Raw genomic sequence first — 18,005 nt, 5'->3', positions numbered from 1 at the left:
AAATGAGCAAACCCACCCTCTTTCCTTCCTGTGAAAGTTAATAAATTGCAGTGTGTCAGCAAAAAGCCATGGTTGGAGAAAACCCCTGGTGGAGGCACTGTGCCCACGAGAGAGTTACAGCCTGAAACAGCCAGGGGAGAACTTGAAGTTCTTGAGTATAAGAGGACGAAAATGACACCTTCAAACTGAGTGTTCTTGTACTTGTTTTGATAAATACATCAAAACTGTCAATGTTTGTGACATGAAGGGAAACCAACTTTCCCTTCATGCCTCGTTTCTTTCTTCTTCAGCCTTTTGCTGTTTTAGTTAAGTATTTAATACCACTGGGTAAGGTTTAAATGCCTAAAATGGGTAATAAAGATTCCTACTTACACTGGGGTTTTTTAGCTCAGAATTAGAAAGTATTGTCTCATCTGCTACACATTGCACAGAGTTGCTGCCAGTCATCCACTGCTGTTGTTTAAAGGCATGAAGATAATTAGAAAGATGATCCTCAGGCCCCAGGGGATGTGCAAAGTCATGTATTCCCACCTGTTGGGACAGGAAGAGCATCATTTACAGGCTGACCTATCTAAGTGGATTTGTTTTCTCTCACCCTTCAATGATTGAAGCCAAGAGCAACAGTGATCAACAATAAACCAAAATCTGCATGGTTGGGACCTTCTGGGGCAGATTTCACCTCAGGAGCAAGGGAGGGGACTTCACAGGAAGCAGATGCTTGAGGTTGTGGTTCTTCCCTCATTTATTAGGAATTAAATTCATGACAAGTGAGGACTCTCGGATTGGGAACCCATCAGTGCATCAGGAAGGTGTGGTAAGGAAAAAGAGGTAGCAAGGCCATGTCTGAGTGTTCACAGCATTTGTGGAGTGTGCTTTTGATCACAGTTTGAATTCATCAGCCTCTGGGACACACTGAGGACACAAAGGAAATTCAGGGAAGGGCGGTGTCATGTGTTCTCTCCTGGAAGGATTTGTTGTTAGAGTCAGGGATATCTGTGTTGTGGCCAGGATATTAAATCTTGAGGTAATTGAAAAAGCCATTTCAGTGCATTTTTAAAAGCATGTTAATGACACTCTGAGGTTTGTCTGGTTGCTGTTATTATGGAAGAGTTAAAAAAAAAATCCAAATAAATCTGCTATAGCAATTGTTAGGTGATGAGGCTCAAGTGGTCTAATGTAAGAGCATGTAGTGATGGAGACTGCAACCTGAGCTGGAGTAGCAAGCCAAAATCAGCAGGGAAATGATCATCAGTGGTTTCTATATCACAGGCAATCTAATTATCTCCAAGGTGGGGGCTTTATTACATTACTAGGAGGGACTGTTTTCTGAACAAGCACCCAAGCTGCCAATAAAGCAGGAGGTAATGGATCTAGGTAATATTGATTCCAGTTCAGAAGGGATCTGAATAGATGTATGTCACTCAGCTGCAGCAAACATGTCTCTAGTACTTGACCTGGCAAAGGCAGGAAAAAAAACATTTATTTGCATTTTTAGATGTGCTCAATCAACCTCAAGCATCTACTTTAAAAACCATGCTGCAGAGACATGGTAGGAATGTCAGGGAGATGGCAAATTTCTTAGGGCTAATCTGTCGGTGGGGTTTCCCATGTGATGCCTCAGGAATCTTCTTCTTGAAACCTGAAATTTGACTTTTCTTCCTTTAATCAAACAGAACTTTTTTTGTTGCTTTTAATTTTGTTTATCCAACTGCATTTCCCCCCTTGATGTACTGCAAGAATTTGTTTTGTGCTTACAAGGAACAGAGTACAATAGAAACAAGAAGCAACATTTGGAGAAGAGAGAAAATAAAATGATTGTGATCAAAGATATTCTTTGGCTCAAAATGACACCTGCTTGGTGTTTCACAACAAGCATATTCAGAAAACTACACTGATAGAAAAATGCTTTGCTCTGTGTGGCAGATTGGTCAGACTGGGAGCAGTGCTAATAGTAAGGCTCTCTTAGCAAAAAAAAAAAAACCCAAAAAACAAAAAAAACCCAACAACAAAAACAAACAAACAAACAAAAACAACAACAAAGAAGTAGTGCCTTTGCAGTTGTTGATGTTTTTAGATGCATTTGGAGGTTAAATTTAGTAGTTCTTTTGGATGTTGCTGCACTGGGATATACACAAATTGTTTGTCTTTGCAATTTCAGCATTTTCAATTTTATGTTTAAAATAAATGGAGAAAGCTCAGATAGTCTGATTTTTAAAAAGGATTACAAATTCTATCAATTTGCTTTTCAATTTACATATCTTATCCAACATTGAACACCTTGTTTCAGCCTCAAGGAAGGTTCAGTAAAGATCCAGTACAATATTTGGGAGATCTTAGGTAGGAGCAGAAGGTGGAAACTGCTCTTTCCTTAGTGAAATCTAGTCCTGGCATCAAGTGGAGCATGATTTGTGAAAGCTGCAGAGCAGCAGGTAACAGTAGGCACCATAACATACTTCCTATAAATATATATATATGTGTGTGTATATGTATTTCTTTATATAGCAATATACATTTATGTATATATTTACATATAAAAGATATAAATATAGATGTATGTATACATATTTATATATTTATATATATATTTATATATTAATATATATAGATATATATTAATATATATAAATATCCCAGGAGGCATCCTGCTGGAGCACACCACCACCACCAGAGCAGATTCCCAGTGTGGAACACATCCCTGTCAGGCCACACCAACCCTCCCATGCAATTCCAGCTTGTCCCTTCTTGATGGCATTTACCCACTCACTCTGGTGAGCTGACAGCACTGCAGAGTCCCCTGCTTCTCCACAGAGTAAAGACTTTTACAGGGGCTTCAGCAGCAGCATGGAATTATCTACCTGTAAGAAAGGAAGATACATTTCAGCTCTAAAGCATTTTCACCTTCATCCTGTTGTAATTTCACAGGGATGTTTGCCTGCTGTGCTTTGGCTGCTGTTTTTATTTCCCCTCCTGCCTGAAGGTTTGGTTGAGCAATAGAAACAGCAAGGAAATTTGTCCATTAGGAGAAAGAGACAAGATGCTGTCAATGTATAAAGTAAACAGACACAAAAGAGAAACTTAAATTCCTTCTTTTCACTTCCTCATTTGCAATTACAACAAGGAGCCAGCTTTTCAGAAAAGTGTACATGTTTTAAGTCAGTTGTGCCCCCTTTGGATCAGGCTGCTGCTTAATTTTTTCCCCCTTACACACGATAAGTCCTGTGTATTCAGCTCATGGGCAGGAATAGTCTACAAAATCATCCTGACAATGAAAGCATATTTGCATCATGTCTGAACTGATATTACCAAAAAGGACTAGTGAACAGGAAAGAAAAATCAGCCAGTAAATGTACTTCAGGAACAACAAGAAAACACCTTTGGCAACTGCATCCTAGTAATTGTTGCTATAGAAACTTTAGCTACCTTTATTCTTACTATGACCTTGATTTTTCTTAACAGGATACATTAAAATAATGTACACTGTGGGGCAAGATTCTCTATGGTTTGATAAATTCTGTCACTGAGCTCATTGCATATAAGGGATGAAGGAATGACCATGTGTTGTAGTGCTCCTCAAAGTCTTTGTGTCAGTCCTAACTCTTTCTAAGGCATTATCAGAAAAAAACCACCGAAACAAACATTGTTTACTTCTGTGTTGTGACATTTTGCTAAGGTAATTAATACCACATGTAAAATTGCATCAGATGCCTGTTTTCATAGTCTCCATGAACACCAAAAGCGGGGTTTTTGTGGCAGTCTCTCCCCATCACCCTCCAGTCAGCACTTGTTACGTGTACAGCGATGCAGCACTTTGATCTCTCTGAGCTGTAGTAACATTCCCCTGCCTTTATGCATCCTCCACGCACTGATTTAAAGCCCCTTGTAAAGGCTTATCACACCCCTGAAGGGTGGAGAGGAAACATGCTCCGTGCTGAGGAGGAGAGTGCTTCCACCGGTGCTACTGCAGCTCTCACCCAGAACTTGGCAGGGGAGAGCTGGAAAAATGTGTGTCTGCCAGAACATGTGAAACAGCATCCAGCAGCACAGCCCCAGCTGCACCAAGGAAAGGTGCACACAGCTGAGTGTGTTATTCTGCTGCTGGCAACTGGGACCATTGCAGCTATAAGTGGCCTCAATTTATATCTGTGTTGTTATTACTATTATTGCTGGTTTTGTTGCTGTTGTTATTAATTGGTTTCTATAAGAAGGTCCTAGATTCAGGCCATATGGTGCTGGATGCTGGACAAATAGGGTGAGAAGAGCTCTCTTGGCTTAGAGGTTGGGCATTTCAGAGGTGCAGTCTGTGGATGAGTTGGGCAGAGCTGTTGCACATAGACACTCCTGGGGAGCAACAGCAATACCTGAAATTTGAATTTTCTTCATTTAATCAGACAGAACTTTTTGTTGCTTTTTGTTTTGTTTATCCAGCTGCATTTTCCCCTTTGATGTACTGCAAGAATTTGTTTTGTGCTTACAAGGAACAGAGTACAATAGAAACAAGAAGTAACTTTTGGAGAAGAGAGAAAATCTTCAGTTCAGGAGAAAGCCCTGGTTGCAAGTCATGTCAGAGCTACCCAGCTTTGTCAGGCAGGTCATGGTCTGCCAGTGTTTAACTTGCTGCAGAATGGGTCCATTCCAGGAAATGGGATACTGGGAGCTTTGGCATGTGCCTAATGGGATTGGTGTGTGCATTACCCTCTCCAAATGCAGCCTGATGTGGTGCAGCTGAGCTCACAGGGGAGAGAGCCTATAAAGATTGCTTGAGTGAAGAAGGGGACACAATTTCCAAATGTGTCCTCTTCAAATGTCACTAAAGCAAGGGTATTTTGGCAAGAACTGTGTTGCTTAAACTGCTAGAGCTAAAAACGTAATTACATCCCAGATTATCAAGCAATACTAGTGCATTTGTTTCAGACCTTCGGGCTATGCAGCACACCTTAAATGAATTTACCTAGATCCTGATGTAAATCACATAAGCTTTTCCATTTACTCTGAGCTGGTTACAGGGACAGGAGAGTAAGGATGGTCTGCTCATGGTGAGAAAACCTCAACAAACAGAAAGCAAGTATGACACCTCAAAGGTGCTACAAGGGCCATGGGCATGACTTGAGGAATTATACAGGTTTAGGAACAATAATAACAATCCCCATTCCTAGGGATCAGTGGTGTATTTGGAAGATCATGTCTGTGGTCAAACAGCAGCAGTAGGGATTAAATCCAAATCCACTCAGTTCTTAAGGAGGGGTAATATTACCTCTTAGTCAAAGCTGTAATAAGCTCATCAGCCACATGAGAGGGGCAGACTTACTAGAGGCTACAGCCTTCATTAGGCAGTAATCTACTGTTATGTTTATGATGATAAATTATTGCCCTACATTTTGTTTGGTGGGTTAGACAGAAGCTCTGGTGTCTAGCCACTGGATTGAGTCAGAAGAAATAAGATCTTGCTTGCCTGGCTGCAGAGTGGAGCCCGAGGAAGGCCGGCTGCAGGAGAGGGAATCATTCTGGTGTCGTGGGCTGAACCCACGGCTTCTCCCTCTGCCTGAGCCAGCAACCAGTGGGAGAGGCTGAAACTTTTCCTGGATTCGAGTCAGCAGCATGCACAGGTGCTCTGAGCCTGTGAGCAAGCCTGCTCATGGGCACCTCTTTCTCTTTTCTCCTCCAGTTTCAACTTCTGGTTGATGTTGCTCTTTACTCTGAGCATTTCTTCTCTTCTTTGTCATCATCGCTTTTTTTTTCACCATTTCCCTGCAGCATATGGTTCAATTTGCTTGCACTTCCATCATTTCAGACAATTGGCACCCCTTCCCTTGCTTTTAAATATGTCATTCAAATTCTCTCTGTCTATTTGGATGCTTGGAGTGAGAGCTGCTGGGAGCTCCTGGTCAGACAAAGCATGGCGCTGCAAGTCAGGTTTTGGCTTTTAGATGATAATTAGTGGGGAATTGTAAGTCAGACACTAACTGTGATTAGTCTTTAATATTACAAAACAAGAAAGAGCAGGGGAAGGAGAAGAACCTGTGGCTTTCAAGTGCATCAAGCACCCACTGACATCAATGGCTTTGGCTGAAGTGCTGCTGACTTTTGGCCCCTTTCTCCTACATGCCCAGTTACCCTTACAACATTCATTTTTTTAAATATTTTCCTCTTTTAGAATGGGTAGTTTCATTTTTTTGGGTAAGAGCAAAAGTCGAGGGATCCTTGTTCCCCACAGTATGTTCTTCTATTTTGACTGTTGTCTCCTCCCTCAGAGTCCAGGGAAAGGAGAAAATATGGAAAGTTCAGGGAAAAATACTCAGGTCTGTTGTCTAAAGGAAATCTAAGCCTCTCTTTTGTGGTCTGTGGACTTAGCAGGATGAGGCAGGTTGAGGAAGACTCTACCGTGAACCTCAGCCATGGAGGTTGATGCCATTGGAGGCCATGGCCATTGTCTGTCCTTCAAAGGCTGCCAGGCTTTCAAACCCCTCCTTGGGGGTTTCATTTTCAACCACCAGGGCTATTCCCATCCCCCAGGATTTAGCCACATGTCAAAGATATCAGCTACACACTTTTCAGCTTGATTTCTGCATTCTTAGGCTTAAGGTGTGACCTAAGCAGGGACACTAAGGGACTCTTACCAAAATAGGGGTCTGTTTTTTTAATTTTTGCTGTGTCTGTGGTATGTGCTTCACTGCTTCTGTAATGAGCAAGCCACAGTGTCCCTTTGTAACCTAAACCCAAGGAAAGTGCAGTCTCCACCTCACAGATGTCATTGGTGTTGACTCCTGGTAGCACGTGGAAAACCCTCCCTGTATTTTCAGGATCTGGATGTTGCAATCCAGTGCATGGATGTTTTACAAACCTTCCTTTATTGCCCAACCCTATTGGCCACTGTAGCCGGGATCAGCAGGTTGCTTGGCTTGCCTAGATTAAACTCTTGAGACAGAGCATTTTGTAATTATGCCCCTCAGCTACAGCTCTCTGGCATTCCCAGCCTGTGTTATTTAAACCAAAGCTGTTTCTTATGTCCTTTAATTTCCTGTACCAATGCCAGCTTGCAGTGGTGATTACAGCCTGATGGATAGGTAGGTAGGCTGCTGCTTTTAACTTTTCTGAATCAATGACACTAATTTTATTGTGATCAATTGAACAGCATCCTGTGGCACTCCTGTGGAGGATGGTATATTTATGTAGCTTGTTTTTGTTGCCCATCCCTGTGCATCAGAGGAAAGTGCAATCCTCTCAAATGCTTCCCTGAGGTAAAAGAAGCTGAAGAGTTTGCTAAAAAATCCAAAGGGGGTAGGCTTAATGTCATACATGGAGGAAGGTTCAGTAAAATCCTGAGGCTCCTTAAAAAAATCCTCAAAGGAAATGGTGTCAGTTGCAGAATAATATTCTCATGTGAGGGCCTTACACCTAAATTTCTGTAGTGTTTTTCTGGGAAGCAGCATTTTGTTTTCCTCTCAGTGTTTTTAACACATTCCCATACCCTGTGGGTTATCTCTCTGTTGGCCACGAAAGAGGGTGAGCAGGAATAAGGAGTTGACAAGTAGGAAATTCTGTCTCAAGTGTCTGGTTGCCATAATAAGGGTGTAAGCTAACATTAACAACATTTTTGGGCTGGGGTTCATGCTTCACATGCTGCAGCACCTTGTTTGAATGCTCTTAAAGCTGAAAAAAATATTAGAGAAGTGTGTTTTCCAGGTTTCAGCTGGGATGGAGTTAATTTTCTTCCTTTTAGCTGTTACAGTGCTGTGTTTTGGATTTGGGATCAGAATGATGCTGGTAACACACTGATGTTTTCAGTTGTTGCTAAGAAGTGCTTCTACTAAGTGAAAGACTCTCAGCTCCTCATGCTCTGCCAGTGAGGAGGCTGGAGGGGCACAGGGAGCTGGGAGGGGACACAGCCAGGACAGCTGAGCCCAACTGGCCAGAGGGATATTCCAGACTCAGTATATAAACAGTGGAAAAAGCTGGCTGGGGGACACTCCTTGGGAACTTGCTGGGCAGTGGTCAGCAAGGGGTGAGCAGCTGCACTGAGCATCACTTGTGTAGTTCAATACTTTTATTATTGTAATTATTCATGTTGTCGTTATTTTCTTCCTTTTCTGCCCTATTAAGCTGTCTTTATCTCAGCACATGAGATTTCTCACTGTTACTCATACAATTTTTGTCTCACATCCCACTGGGGCTGGGGTGAGTGAGCAGCTCTGTGGGGTTTGGCTGCCAGCTGGGGTTAAGCCACTCACTGTGGGGTCAGACAGTGGAAAATGACCCATAAGGACAGAATGAAAAATGAAAAAAATGTATTTTATGTGTATAATACTAATTTTATTGTAATCAAAAAATATTCCTCTGAGGTACTACTGCTCACTTTCACAGTCAGAGGGGTTACATCTCCATGTCCTACAGACTCCCAAGCAAAATAAAGTGCTTTGAGCACTTGCTTGAAAATTCCTCTTCATCAAAAGTTTCCCTAGAAAGCAACATTGGCAGTGAACCCAAGTGACTTTTTATCCTCTAATACATGCTCAGAAATTCCTATGAAAATTCATCCCAATGCTCCCAATGTCCCCTTTCTCCCAGGCTCTTGTTCAAAAGGGTGAATAGATTAAGAGGAAACTCTCCCTACTAATTGAGATTCAGAGGAAAATCTCACCCTTCTCAATAATTTATATTAATGGCAAAATTTCCATTTTGCCCAAGATTTTAGGTAAAAATTATTATTATTATTCTAGAAGAAGCCTGATTTCCAAATGACTGTCCTGCCTAGGCTGAAGTCCACCATTAAAATAACCACCAGCAAAGTTTCTCTCAGCAGCATTTGGTTGTTTTAGCCATTAGTGATTTAAAATAAGAACAATAAGACCAGATCAATGGAGCCACTCAGGATTTCTCTTTAGGGAGAGGTGAAGGAAAGGGCTCTGCACCTCTGGACACGATCACCAAGTTTCCAGCCGCACCCAGTGTGTGAGTGAAGTCGTTTTCCCATGGCAGAAATAATCAGCCTTTCAGAAGTGTTCATGTCTTGTGTAGACAAGATGTCTTGGAGCCAGCAAAGGGAATTTCCTCCTCAGGAGCCTGGAGAATCCGTTTCTCAGAGCTCCTGAGCAGCTGAGTGGCACATCGCGGGCTGTGAAGGCTCTTTGCTGCAGCAGATCAGAGGCAGAAATCTCACATCTCTGCAGCAGAGTGACAGCAGATGCTGCCTTTGGGAGAGAGGAAGTTAGTGAAAATTCTGCCTCAAAAAAGGACATGGATATATGAGAAACATTCATTGTGCATCTGCATATTTTGGGGGGAAAACAATACGAGATTTCTGCGTTTTATTATCTTCTAACTCAGTACTGTTACTGTATTTTTATTGAAATGTGACTCTTATCAGGAAAAAAATAGGTATTCAAACTAGGAAAGATCTAGAAGGAGGCATTTCTAGACTGGCAGGCAAAAATTAGGAGGGACTCTTTTTCTTTCTTTCTGAGATAGAATTGTTATTATCTGAATTCTCAACTGGTATAAGCTAACTTGGCTGTACCTAAGGTGACAGAATCACTTATTATACCCCCACTTGTGTGTAACATTTAATTCACTAAACATCAGCTGTTCATTTTTTATTGCTTTTTCTGAAAACTACTGTAAACAAGGATCTGCACACATTTTGCAATGCTTCAGCACTCCTTTTATCAGTGTTCAAAGCAGGCTTACTTTAAAATTTGTGATTCACTTCTGATATTAAATTAAGATTCTAAAAGTGCTGTTGAATGTCTAATGGTGGTGGCAGACAACATAGATTTATATAAAAACATATTCTCATTTTGACATGCAATACAGACAGCTATCCTGTGCTGTAAAATTTATTTCATATCTGTATGAAAATTACAGCTTTTAAAGAAAAAGAACACCGGTTTTCACACTGAGACGCACTCTGCTTTCTCAGAGATCAATTTTTTTTTTTGTCTGGCATTTTAAAAATTAGTTTGCTTTATTTGTATTTCTGCTTTGCATTTCAATTTCTGGCAATATTCTGCTTTGGTAAAAAAAAAGTAGCAGTGATTGAGAAACTCAGAAACTCTTAAGATATTTTTCTGGGAGAAAATGAAGCTTAAAGCTATACAATCTACATGACTGGTGACATGTCCAAAATTCCTCATGTTCCAACCATCCCCAGTTGTGGCAGCTGGAATTTGCAGGGAATTGTACCAGGTCCATCTCTATCTGAAGGATTTGGAGAATGGGGAGAGCTGGTGTAACTGCACATTCTCCTGAGATCTGCTTCTCCAGATATTAGATGGTCTCACCTAAAAAATTCCCAAATATCTTAAGGCTCCAGGGCACTTGATCTCATATTCTCTTCCTAGGATACATGCAGAAGAAAGTCTTTGCGTGTTTCTATGTTTTCAGTTTCTAATGGGTCATACCTTATTTTTTGGAGAGTGGCTTCTGATGTGCAAGAGCTGTGGGGGATTTTGACTAATCTGTTCTGAGAGAGAGGCTGGAACCTCGACCCAGGATCTCTTCTACCTTGTGTTTCACTTGATGATGCAGTTCAGTGCTTACACAGTACCACTGAGAGCACTTTTTATCTCTCCTGGCATATGGGGCTAGAAAATTACTTGTAAAGAGCCTCAAAGGTTAATGAGAGCCAGCGAAAGTCATGCTATCTGCATGCCATTTAATACAGTAATCTACAAGACACACAAGGAAAGCATTTCCTGGCAGAAATAGAAAAAATGTCATGACCCCAGACTGTGGCGGTGAGTGGAACAAAGGGCTGGGTTTCTTAGATAAACATTTAATCCTTTTGGGGGGTGAGTGAGGTCAGGCAAAGGAAGCAATCAGGAAGGTGCTCCAATAGCACAGGCTGGTGGTGTCCAGCCAGTATCAGACTGTGTAACCAAAAGAGCAGGTTCACCATCACAGTGTTACCTGCAGCTGTAACAGGAGAGACCAGGTTTTTTGTTTTTAATTAGGAATACGTGCCAAGAGAAATCATATATAAGCACCTAATTCCAGTCTATTCAAAATTTGTGAGGTGCTAGGTGATTATTTGCCATTGCAGCTCATACTATGGTTTTTATTTTCCTGTTTATATGAAAAGTAAAGTTGCCAAGACCTTGGGTATTGTGAAGTAATATCACCTGTTTCCTGGGGTTTTACACAGTGAAGGAGCTTACCATGGATGACCTGTGCTCTTAACCAAGGGCTTTGGATATATTTACCTGGAAATCAGTTTCTTCATGTTGAGGCCATCTGAGAGGCATCTCACAGATTGTATTTGCTGTTTTGCAGCACGTGCCCTGAGGGATATATATGTCTGAAGGCTGGGGAAAATCCTGACCATGGTTACACAAGCTTTGATACTTTTGGCTGGGCCTTTCTCTCCTTGTTCCGTCTTATGACCCAAGATTACTGGGAACGTCTTTACCAACAGGTATGAGGTCATTTTATTACTGTTAAAAATAAAGATACCATCTTGTTATAGTGGCAAATACAACAGTTAAAGACAAGAAAGAATTGCTGGTTATTAGGTAAACTGTGCTTTGTGTACATTCTAGAGAAAGACAGTCAGATGTTCTGGAGAAGGAAAATCAGTTCTAATAATTAATTATTTTCTTGAGAGGGATGATGTCTGAAGACATTAGGCAGGGTGTTTGGGGAAATTGAGAAAAAGTGGTTTTGACAGAAAGACACTAATTCACCTGACTCTAAATGAAGTTCACCACTTAAGGAAGATCACCACATCACCACTTGGTGATGTTTTGGCGGATGGTGTAACACAAGTTAATATTTTGACTCCAGCTCAAGAAAAGGCCAGAGAAGCACCTGTGTTCTTGTCATATCTGGTTTTGCAAGGTGTGGTGATGAACACAAATCCATAAAATGGCAAAACTATGTGACGCATTTCAGTTCTCTCTGCTACAAGCTCTTCATCATGGACACCTGACAGACAGAGGCACAAACAGATCCAGACTCAGCTCACAGTCACATGCAAGGTGGTGTCTGAGTAAATGCTCATTGCAGCATGCATTTCCTGAAATGTGTGCAAACCCCAAAGAACTACATCTGCCAGTTTGGTACTGAATTACATTCTCTGTCCATGAAGCCACTGACAATTTGCTGCTGCATCTCAAACCTGCCAAATCTGGAAGGTGATCATATGGAAGTCAGGGGATAACTTTGACAGAACCACTCTGAAGGTACTGAGGTAAACACCGCTGAAGATTTGGGGGATTTCAGCCTCACATACAGCCAGTTATGCAATTTCACTTCAAGAAAATGTAAAACAATGAAACTGAAGATTCTTTAAACAGCTGTATTCACTTGCTTGGTAAAGAGCTACGTGTACAGCTCTGGAAGACAGAAACTGTCACGGCAAATAAGGATGAACATCACTCCATTTTATTATTTGACCTTATACTATCACAGAGGGTTTTCTGTCAGTAGTATCAACTCACTGAGCATGTGACATATCTGTTACACATAAGCTGTCCCCCTAAATTCCAGTTATGCCAATAAATCTAGTGAAGAACCAGGAGATACATTCAACAGAGCCCAAGGTTTGGTTTTTCTCATCCTGACACATGTCTCAATGATTTTTGGTTGAGTTGCACCCTAAACATGTATTTTTCTCCCTGAAAAAGGACCTGGATTGTAGACATCTGAAGGGATCCAACATGAATACCACTTGGGTGGTTTCTAGACAAAACCAGAGTGAACTGTGGGGGAATTTTTCACTGCAACTGACTCTAATATCTATTCTAAAAGAAAACCAGCAGAGATATTTGGTACAGGAGAAAGTCATTGAAAGCATTATTCTTTTAGAAATTAATTCACTGTAAGGCACACAATTTTTGATTAAGGTATAAAAATTTATTGGTGAGAAGATTATTTCCTTGTATTTGGTTGTCATTTCTCATCAAAGGCTTTCTGTTTGAACTATTAACAAAGGCTGAATTCAATTATATTACAAATCTAATTTTAAAAGGAATCCCTTCTTTATTTTTTTTCTTTTTAAAAACATGGTAAAGCAGTGTTAATTTTACTTTTGCATGTACAGACTCTCAGATCTGCTGGGAAGATCTACATGCTTTTTTTCATGCTGGTCATCTTTCTGGGCTCATTTTACCTGATCAACCTGATTCTGGCTGTTGTGGCCATGGCATATGAGGAGCAGAACCAAGCCACTATTGCTGAAACAGAGGAGAAGGAAAGAAAGTTTCGGGAAGCCATGGAGATGTTGAAGAAAGAGCAGGAGGTCAGTGAACTATTTGACATGATTAGCCTTGGGTGACTTGAACAAATCTTACCTTGGGATTCACGTCCTCTTTATTTTACATTTGTGTGATAAGCAAAGTAAGAGTTTGCTTGAAAGCAGTTTAATGTTTATTGTACTGTACAAAGTTTTGTGGTTTGTTTTTTTTTTTTGTGAAAGAAAAATTATTGTTCTACCTGTTAGGAGTGGGGCCATTTGGGGCTTACATATCCAGAAGTGCACTGGTTTAACCATGCCATGTATGCCAGCAGAGAAAATTAATCTAGATGTTATGAGATGTTTTTAATGATGGTTAAAATACATCTGCATTTGAGCACAACCCAGCTGTTTTGGTAGCTCAGCCAGAGCCCCAGCTGAACCTCCTTCCACTACCCCTTTAGCACACATTGTTTTCTTCACTGTCTTGCTCAACCTGCTGTAAATATCCAATTGTTTGATAATGAAGGTAAAGGTGTAGATTAACTTCTTTGAAGCACATACAGCTTCATTCCTGGAAAAGTAAACAGGCAGACCTTGAGGTTAAGATCTGCAAATTATGCAAAGGGTATGGATTTAATGTTATGTCATAAATTTAAACAAACCAGGGAGGCCAAATGGTGGATGTAGCCTTATAGCCTTAATAACAGTATTTAATTTGCATGTGGTTTGTGTGGGGTAGAAAGCTTTTATTAAACAGCAGAAGAGAACATTTTAGGTGCTGTGAACAAGAAGACAATAAGAAAATTAGTCTGAAATAACACGTAGCACTGTAGTTCAGAGAAATAAATCCTTGAAACACAATATAAACTAATATACATAATTTTCTTTTGGGTACATATGGCTTCAGGGCCTAATCCAAAGCCCATTTAAATCCTTGGAAAGAAAATAGAAAATGCAATTCACTCTTGACAAAGTGCTAGTAGAGGCTTATGAATCATTTAAGTCCTTTTAAAGATCCTCTTTGATAGTTTAAGTAATAGGTAAATGCAATTTAGTCCATATACAGCCACTTTGAACAGAGTAACTCTGCCATAACCTAAGGGAACAAACTGAGCTCCAGCTCGTACCTATTTTGTACAAATTTTCATGTGTATTGACTCCAGCTGTGCTCTTCCTAATAACAGTCAACTTTGGTAGCCCCAACTATAATTAAAGATATTTAAGAATTTAATTTTGAAGGCTTTGATTTCAATTAAGCCTGTGTGTACACAAAGAAAAGGAACATTAAGCCTGGAAAGCATAATGTGTCAAAAAAACTAAGTTGCCCCTGAAAATCTGAATTTTTCCCATTTGTCTGTATGCTTTATAATAGTCTTTTTTTCAGCCAACGATTTCTCATCTTCCCTGTGCCCTGTTCAGTGCAGAGGGTGGACAGTACATGACTGGAGAGCAGCTCTTTGCTTTCTCATCATTTGTTCTGTTGCCTTAGGGCAGCTTGAGCAGACTTCCCAGCTCAGGCAGTCAAAGCCTGCTTGGAAGAGGAAGTGACTAATATGCTCCAAGGTTTTTCAGGGCCTCTTGCCACTGCTCAGACTCCATGTGCTTCAAAAATGCTTCTTTGTATTTGCAATATTCCTGGAGTATTATCCTAGTTTTATGGGAGGGAAATTCAGGAGTGGGATGATTTGGGTCTGTGATGTTCACTAATGGAAGTCCAGTAATTCTGCAAATCAACTCCTGGCATCTCAAAGTAGACATTTGAAAGGAGAGGCTTAGGAAGGGGAACTGGGTGGCTGCACCATGGAGCTTTCAGATGTCCTGCTGAGATATCACCCCAGTCAGAGCTACTAGATTTTAATCTGGTTCTTCAAACCTTGATCAAGGTCTTGGTTTTGACTTTCTCACTGTACCACTAAGTTCTTGCCCCAAGAGCTCTCTTCTGCATAATCCTCAGATCAGGGCTCATGTGAATTAAGCTTTCCTCCCATCCTGCAGCCATCCCATGTCCTTGCCAGGTGTGCCTGGTCACCCACACCTTTCCTGCCCCTGGAGTTGTTGCAGTGGGTTATGGCCTGCAGTGCCTGAGGAGCAGAACGTGGTCCAGCCACAGGAACCCAAACAGAGCAGGTAGATAGGCAGGACATGGGGACATCCTTGAGCCCAGGCTGGATGGAGCACAGAGGAAACTGGTAAAGTGTCCCTGCCCATGGCAGGGGGGTTGGATGAACGCTAAGCTCCTTTCCAACACAAGCTGTGCTGTGATTCTGTGGTCCTCCATGCCATGAAGTACAATTCAGTCTAAATACTTTTTCAATATCTGAGAGAGGTATTGAATGCAGAAACAATTCAAACTAAAAATTAGCTTATTTTGCAGTATGAGTGCAGCATGCTTAGTAGCTCAAACTGCAATATTTTCCAGATCAACATAATATGACAGCAATAAAAAAGGAAAAACAAAACCGTTCAGGCCAGCTTTTACAATGTGCAGTACAAAGGGAGCAGAAATATAGACCTGCTTGGGGACTATCAGTCAATTTATACAATTGGTCTAACACATTCCTAAATCTGAGCTTAACACCAAAAGACTTGCCAAATCTTTATGAAGAAAAAGCACTTCAGCATAGCAATTAAATCAATTGACTCAAAAAAAACTAAAAACAACAAACCAACCAAAACAACCTAGACCAGTGTCTGAGCCCTCCTCCTTTCTGCTCTAAGCAGCTTGCTTATGAAGGATATTTCCCACAGGAATTAAGTTTTGTTGTGCTCTCAGCTTGATAGAGCTACTGCTACTCCTTGAAATACATGATTGATTCTTTACACGGCTGTTAAGTGCCTTCACTTTCCTTGGACTGATGCCTGTGGGAGGAAGGGAGTATTTTGCAGTGGAGAGATGATTGCCTGTTTGATTCTAGTGGCTTACAGACAATAGCACTGAGGATTCATCTGTTTCTCCTGTTCTGGGGAACCAGAGAGGTTTTTTTTTAACAATTCACTCTCTTCAGGTGTTTCAGCTGGGGGCTCTGTATTGGGCTGGTCTCCAGGCCACTGATGTGGCCACCACTGGTTCTCCAGCACCTCCAAACCTGACCCCTGTGTCCAGAGTCCCCTCACCCCTCCTGGCTGTGCTGGGGACAGGGTCCCAGCTCCCCCAGCTCCTATCCATCCTTCCTCCTGGCTGCTCATTTGCTCCCAGGGCTGTGGTTCTGGTGCTCAGGCTTTGGAATTGGGCTTCTGCAGGGCTCCCTGCAGCTGCTGTGTTATCAGCCTGCTCCTGCAGAGATCCCAGCAGATAGCCAGCCCAGCATGGAAGCACATGGCACAGCAAAGGCTGCCTTATCTCCAGTTAAGCCCATGGCTCTTTCTTTGCATCTCTGGTTGCAGCTGCCTGCGCTGCGATCGGGATAAGTGTTTACAGAAACACGCCAGCTGAGCCGCCTGCTGCTCCTGGCATCCCTCTGTGCAGGGCAGGGAAAATCCCAGCAGCCAGCTGGGCTGCCCTCCTGCCCAGCCCTTCAAGGGGCTGAGGTCCAGGGGGTCTTTAATCTGAGCCTCCCCAGCTTGAGCTTTTTCTTTGCCTGGCACCAGAAGTGTTAGTCCAGAGATGTGCGCACGGCGTGTGCACACAGGCTGTTCCTTCATGATATGTCAAACAGTCTTGTGTGGGAGCTCCACATAAAAACCATCCTTTGATGCAGCCATTCCTAAGTTTTATGATTACTTACCTCCAGAAATTTTTTATGTCTCTCCTATACAACCTTAAAATTTAAAATGAAAAGTAATTTCTGAGCGGTAGTAGTTTTCACTGAAATCCTGAAATAATAATATTTATACCTTCTGCAATCTTCTGATTTAGGCACTAGCAGCTAAAGGAATTGATTCAATGTCACTCAGCTCATTGGAAATGTCACCTAAAAGTGCGAAAGAAAGAAGAAGTAAGAGAAAGAAAAAGAAATCTTTGGGGACAGACGAGTATGGGGAAGACCAAAAGAATCCCAAGTGTGACTATGATGATGGTCAAAGGAGGATGGTAAGCCATGGTCTGAAACATCACTTGTTCCTCACTGTACTGTCCTGGACAAGCCAGGCTCTGAGCAAGGCAATTTACACTGAAACTTTCAGAAGAAACAGGTATTTAATATCTTAACTGATATTAACATAGCAGATACAGCATACAGTCTGTGCTAGAACAGTGGAAGGAAACATATTACCACTTTATTTTTTAAATGAATTTAAAATGCCCATGAAACATTTTTATGAACCTGGTTTTTTTCAATTTTTTTTCCTTTTTTTACCTTCCTCAAGATTACCCTCAGTCTGGTTTATTTTCTTTCATTCATCTGATTATATCTATCCTATCCCTACTAGAGATAAAAAAAAATCTTAGTGGAAACCTACAAGGCTTAAAAATAAAAGAGAGGAGAAGAAAAGGAGGAAACTTGTCTCTGAGGGCTTTTAAAATATTATACAAAGACATTATTAACATTTTTATATTCTTTTGCTAGCTGCCTCCAAGTCAAAACTTTGTGGCACTTGTTTCCACTTTCTATTGCAGGAAAGAAAAACAGAGTGACAGTGTTATTAAATAAGGTTTTATGTAAATGTTCCTGACATGCATGAATATGAATCTGCCCATGGTGTATGTATCAAGGGATCACAAATAGCTCCAGATAATTTGTCTTTGTTTAACTGAGGGCAAAGTTTAAATCAGTTTGTTTTGTTATTTTGAATAGCCATGTAATGGGCTAAGTCCTTTTCTATTTTGTTGTCAGTGAATTTAGGGATACTTGGCAACCATAAAAAGCTCATAAAAAACATGTTAAGTGGTGTAAGTAAA

At 41.2% G+C, this 18,005-nt stretch overlaps 1 protein-coding gene across 2 annotated transcripts in view; it reads left to right on the top strand.

Annotated features, from left to right (window-relative positions):
* The window catches only part of LOC120502428 (sodium channel protein type 5 subunit alpha-like), a 212,529-nt gene that overhangs the window by 79,078 nt on the left and 115,446 nt on the right, over positions 1–18,005 (top strand). For both annotated transcript variants that reach the window (XM_039709853.1, XM_039709844.1), the window contains exons 9-11: positions 11,266–11,407; positions 13,034–13,231; positions 17,025–17,198. In XM_039709853.1, coding sequence (XP_039565787.1) covers positions 11,266–11,407; positions 13,034–13,231; positions 17,025–17,198 — 514 coding nt within the window. The remainder of the gene's footprint in view (positions 1–11,265; positions 11,408–13,033; positions 13,232–17,024; positions 17,199–18,005) is intronic.

The sequence above is a fragment of the Passer montanus genome, unplaced genomic scaffold (genome assembly GCF_014805655.1).
Source record: "Passer montanus isolate IOZ18808 unplaced genomic scaffold, ASM1480565v1 scaffold10, whole genome shotgun sequence".
NCBI classification, from domain to species: Eukaryota; Metazoa; Chordata; class Aves; order Passeriformes; family Passeridae; genus Passer; species Passer montanus.
This window is presented reverse-complemented; position numbering and strand designations above follow the sequence as displayed.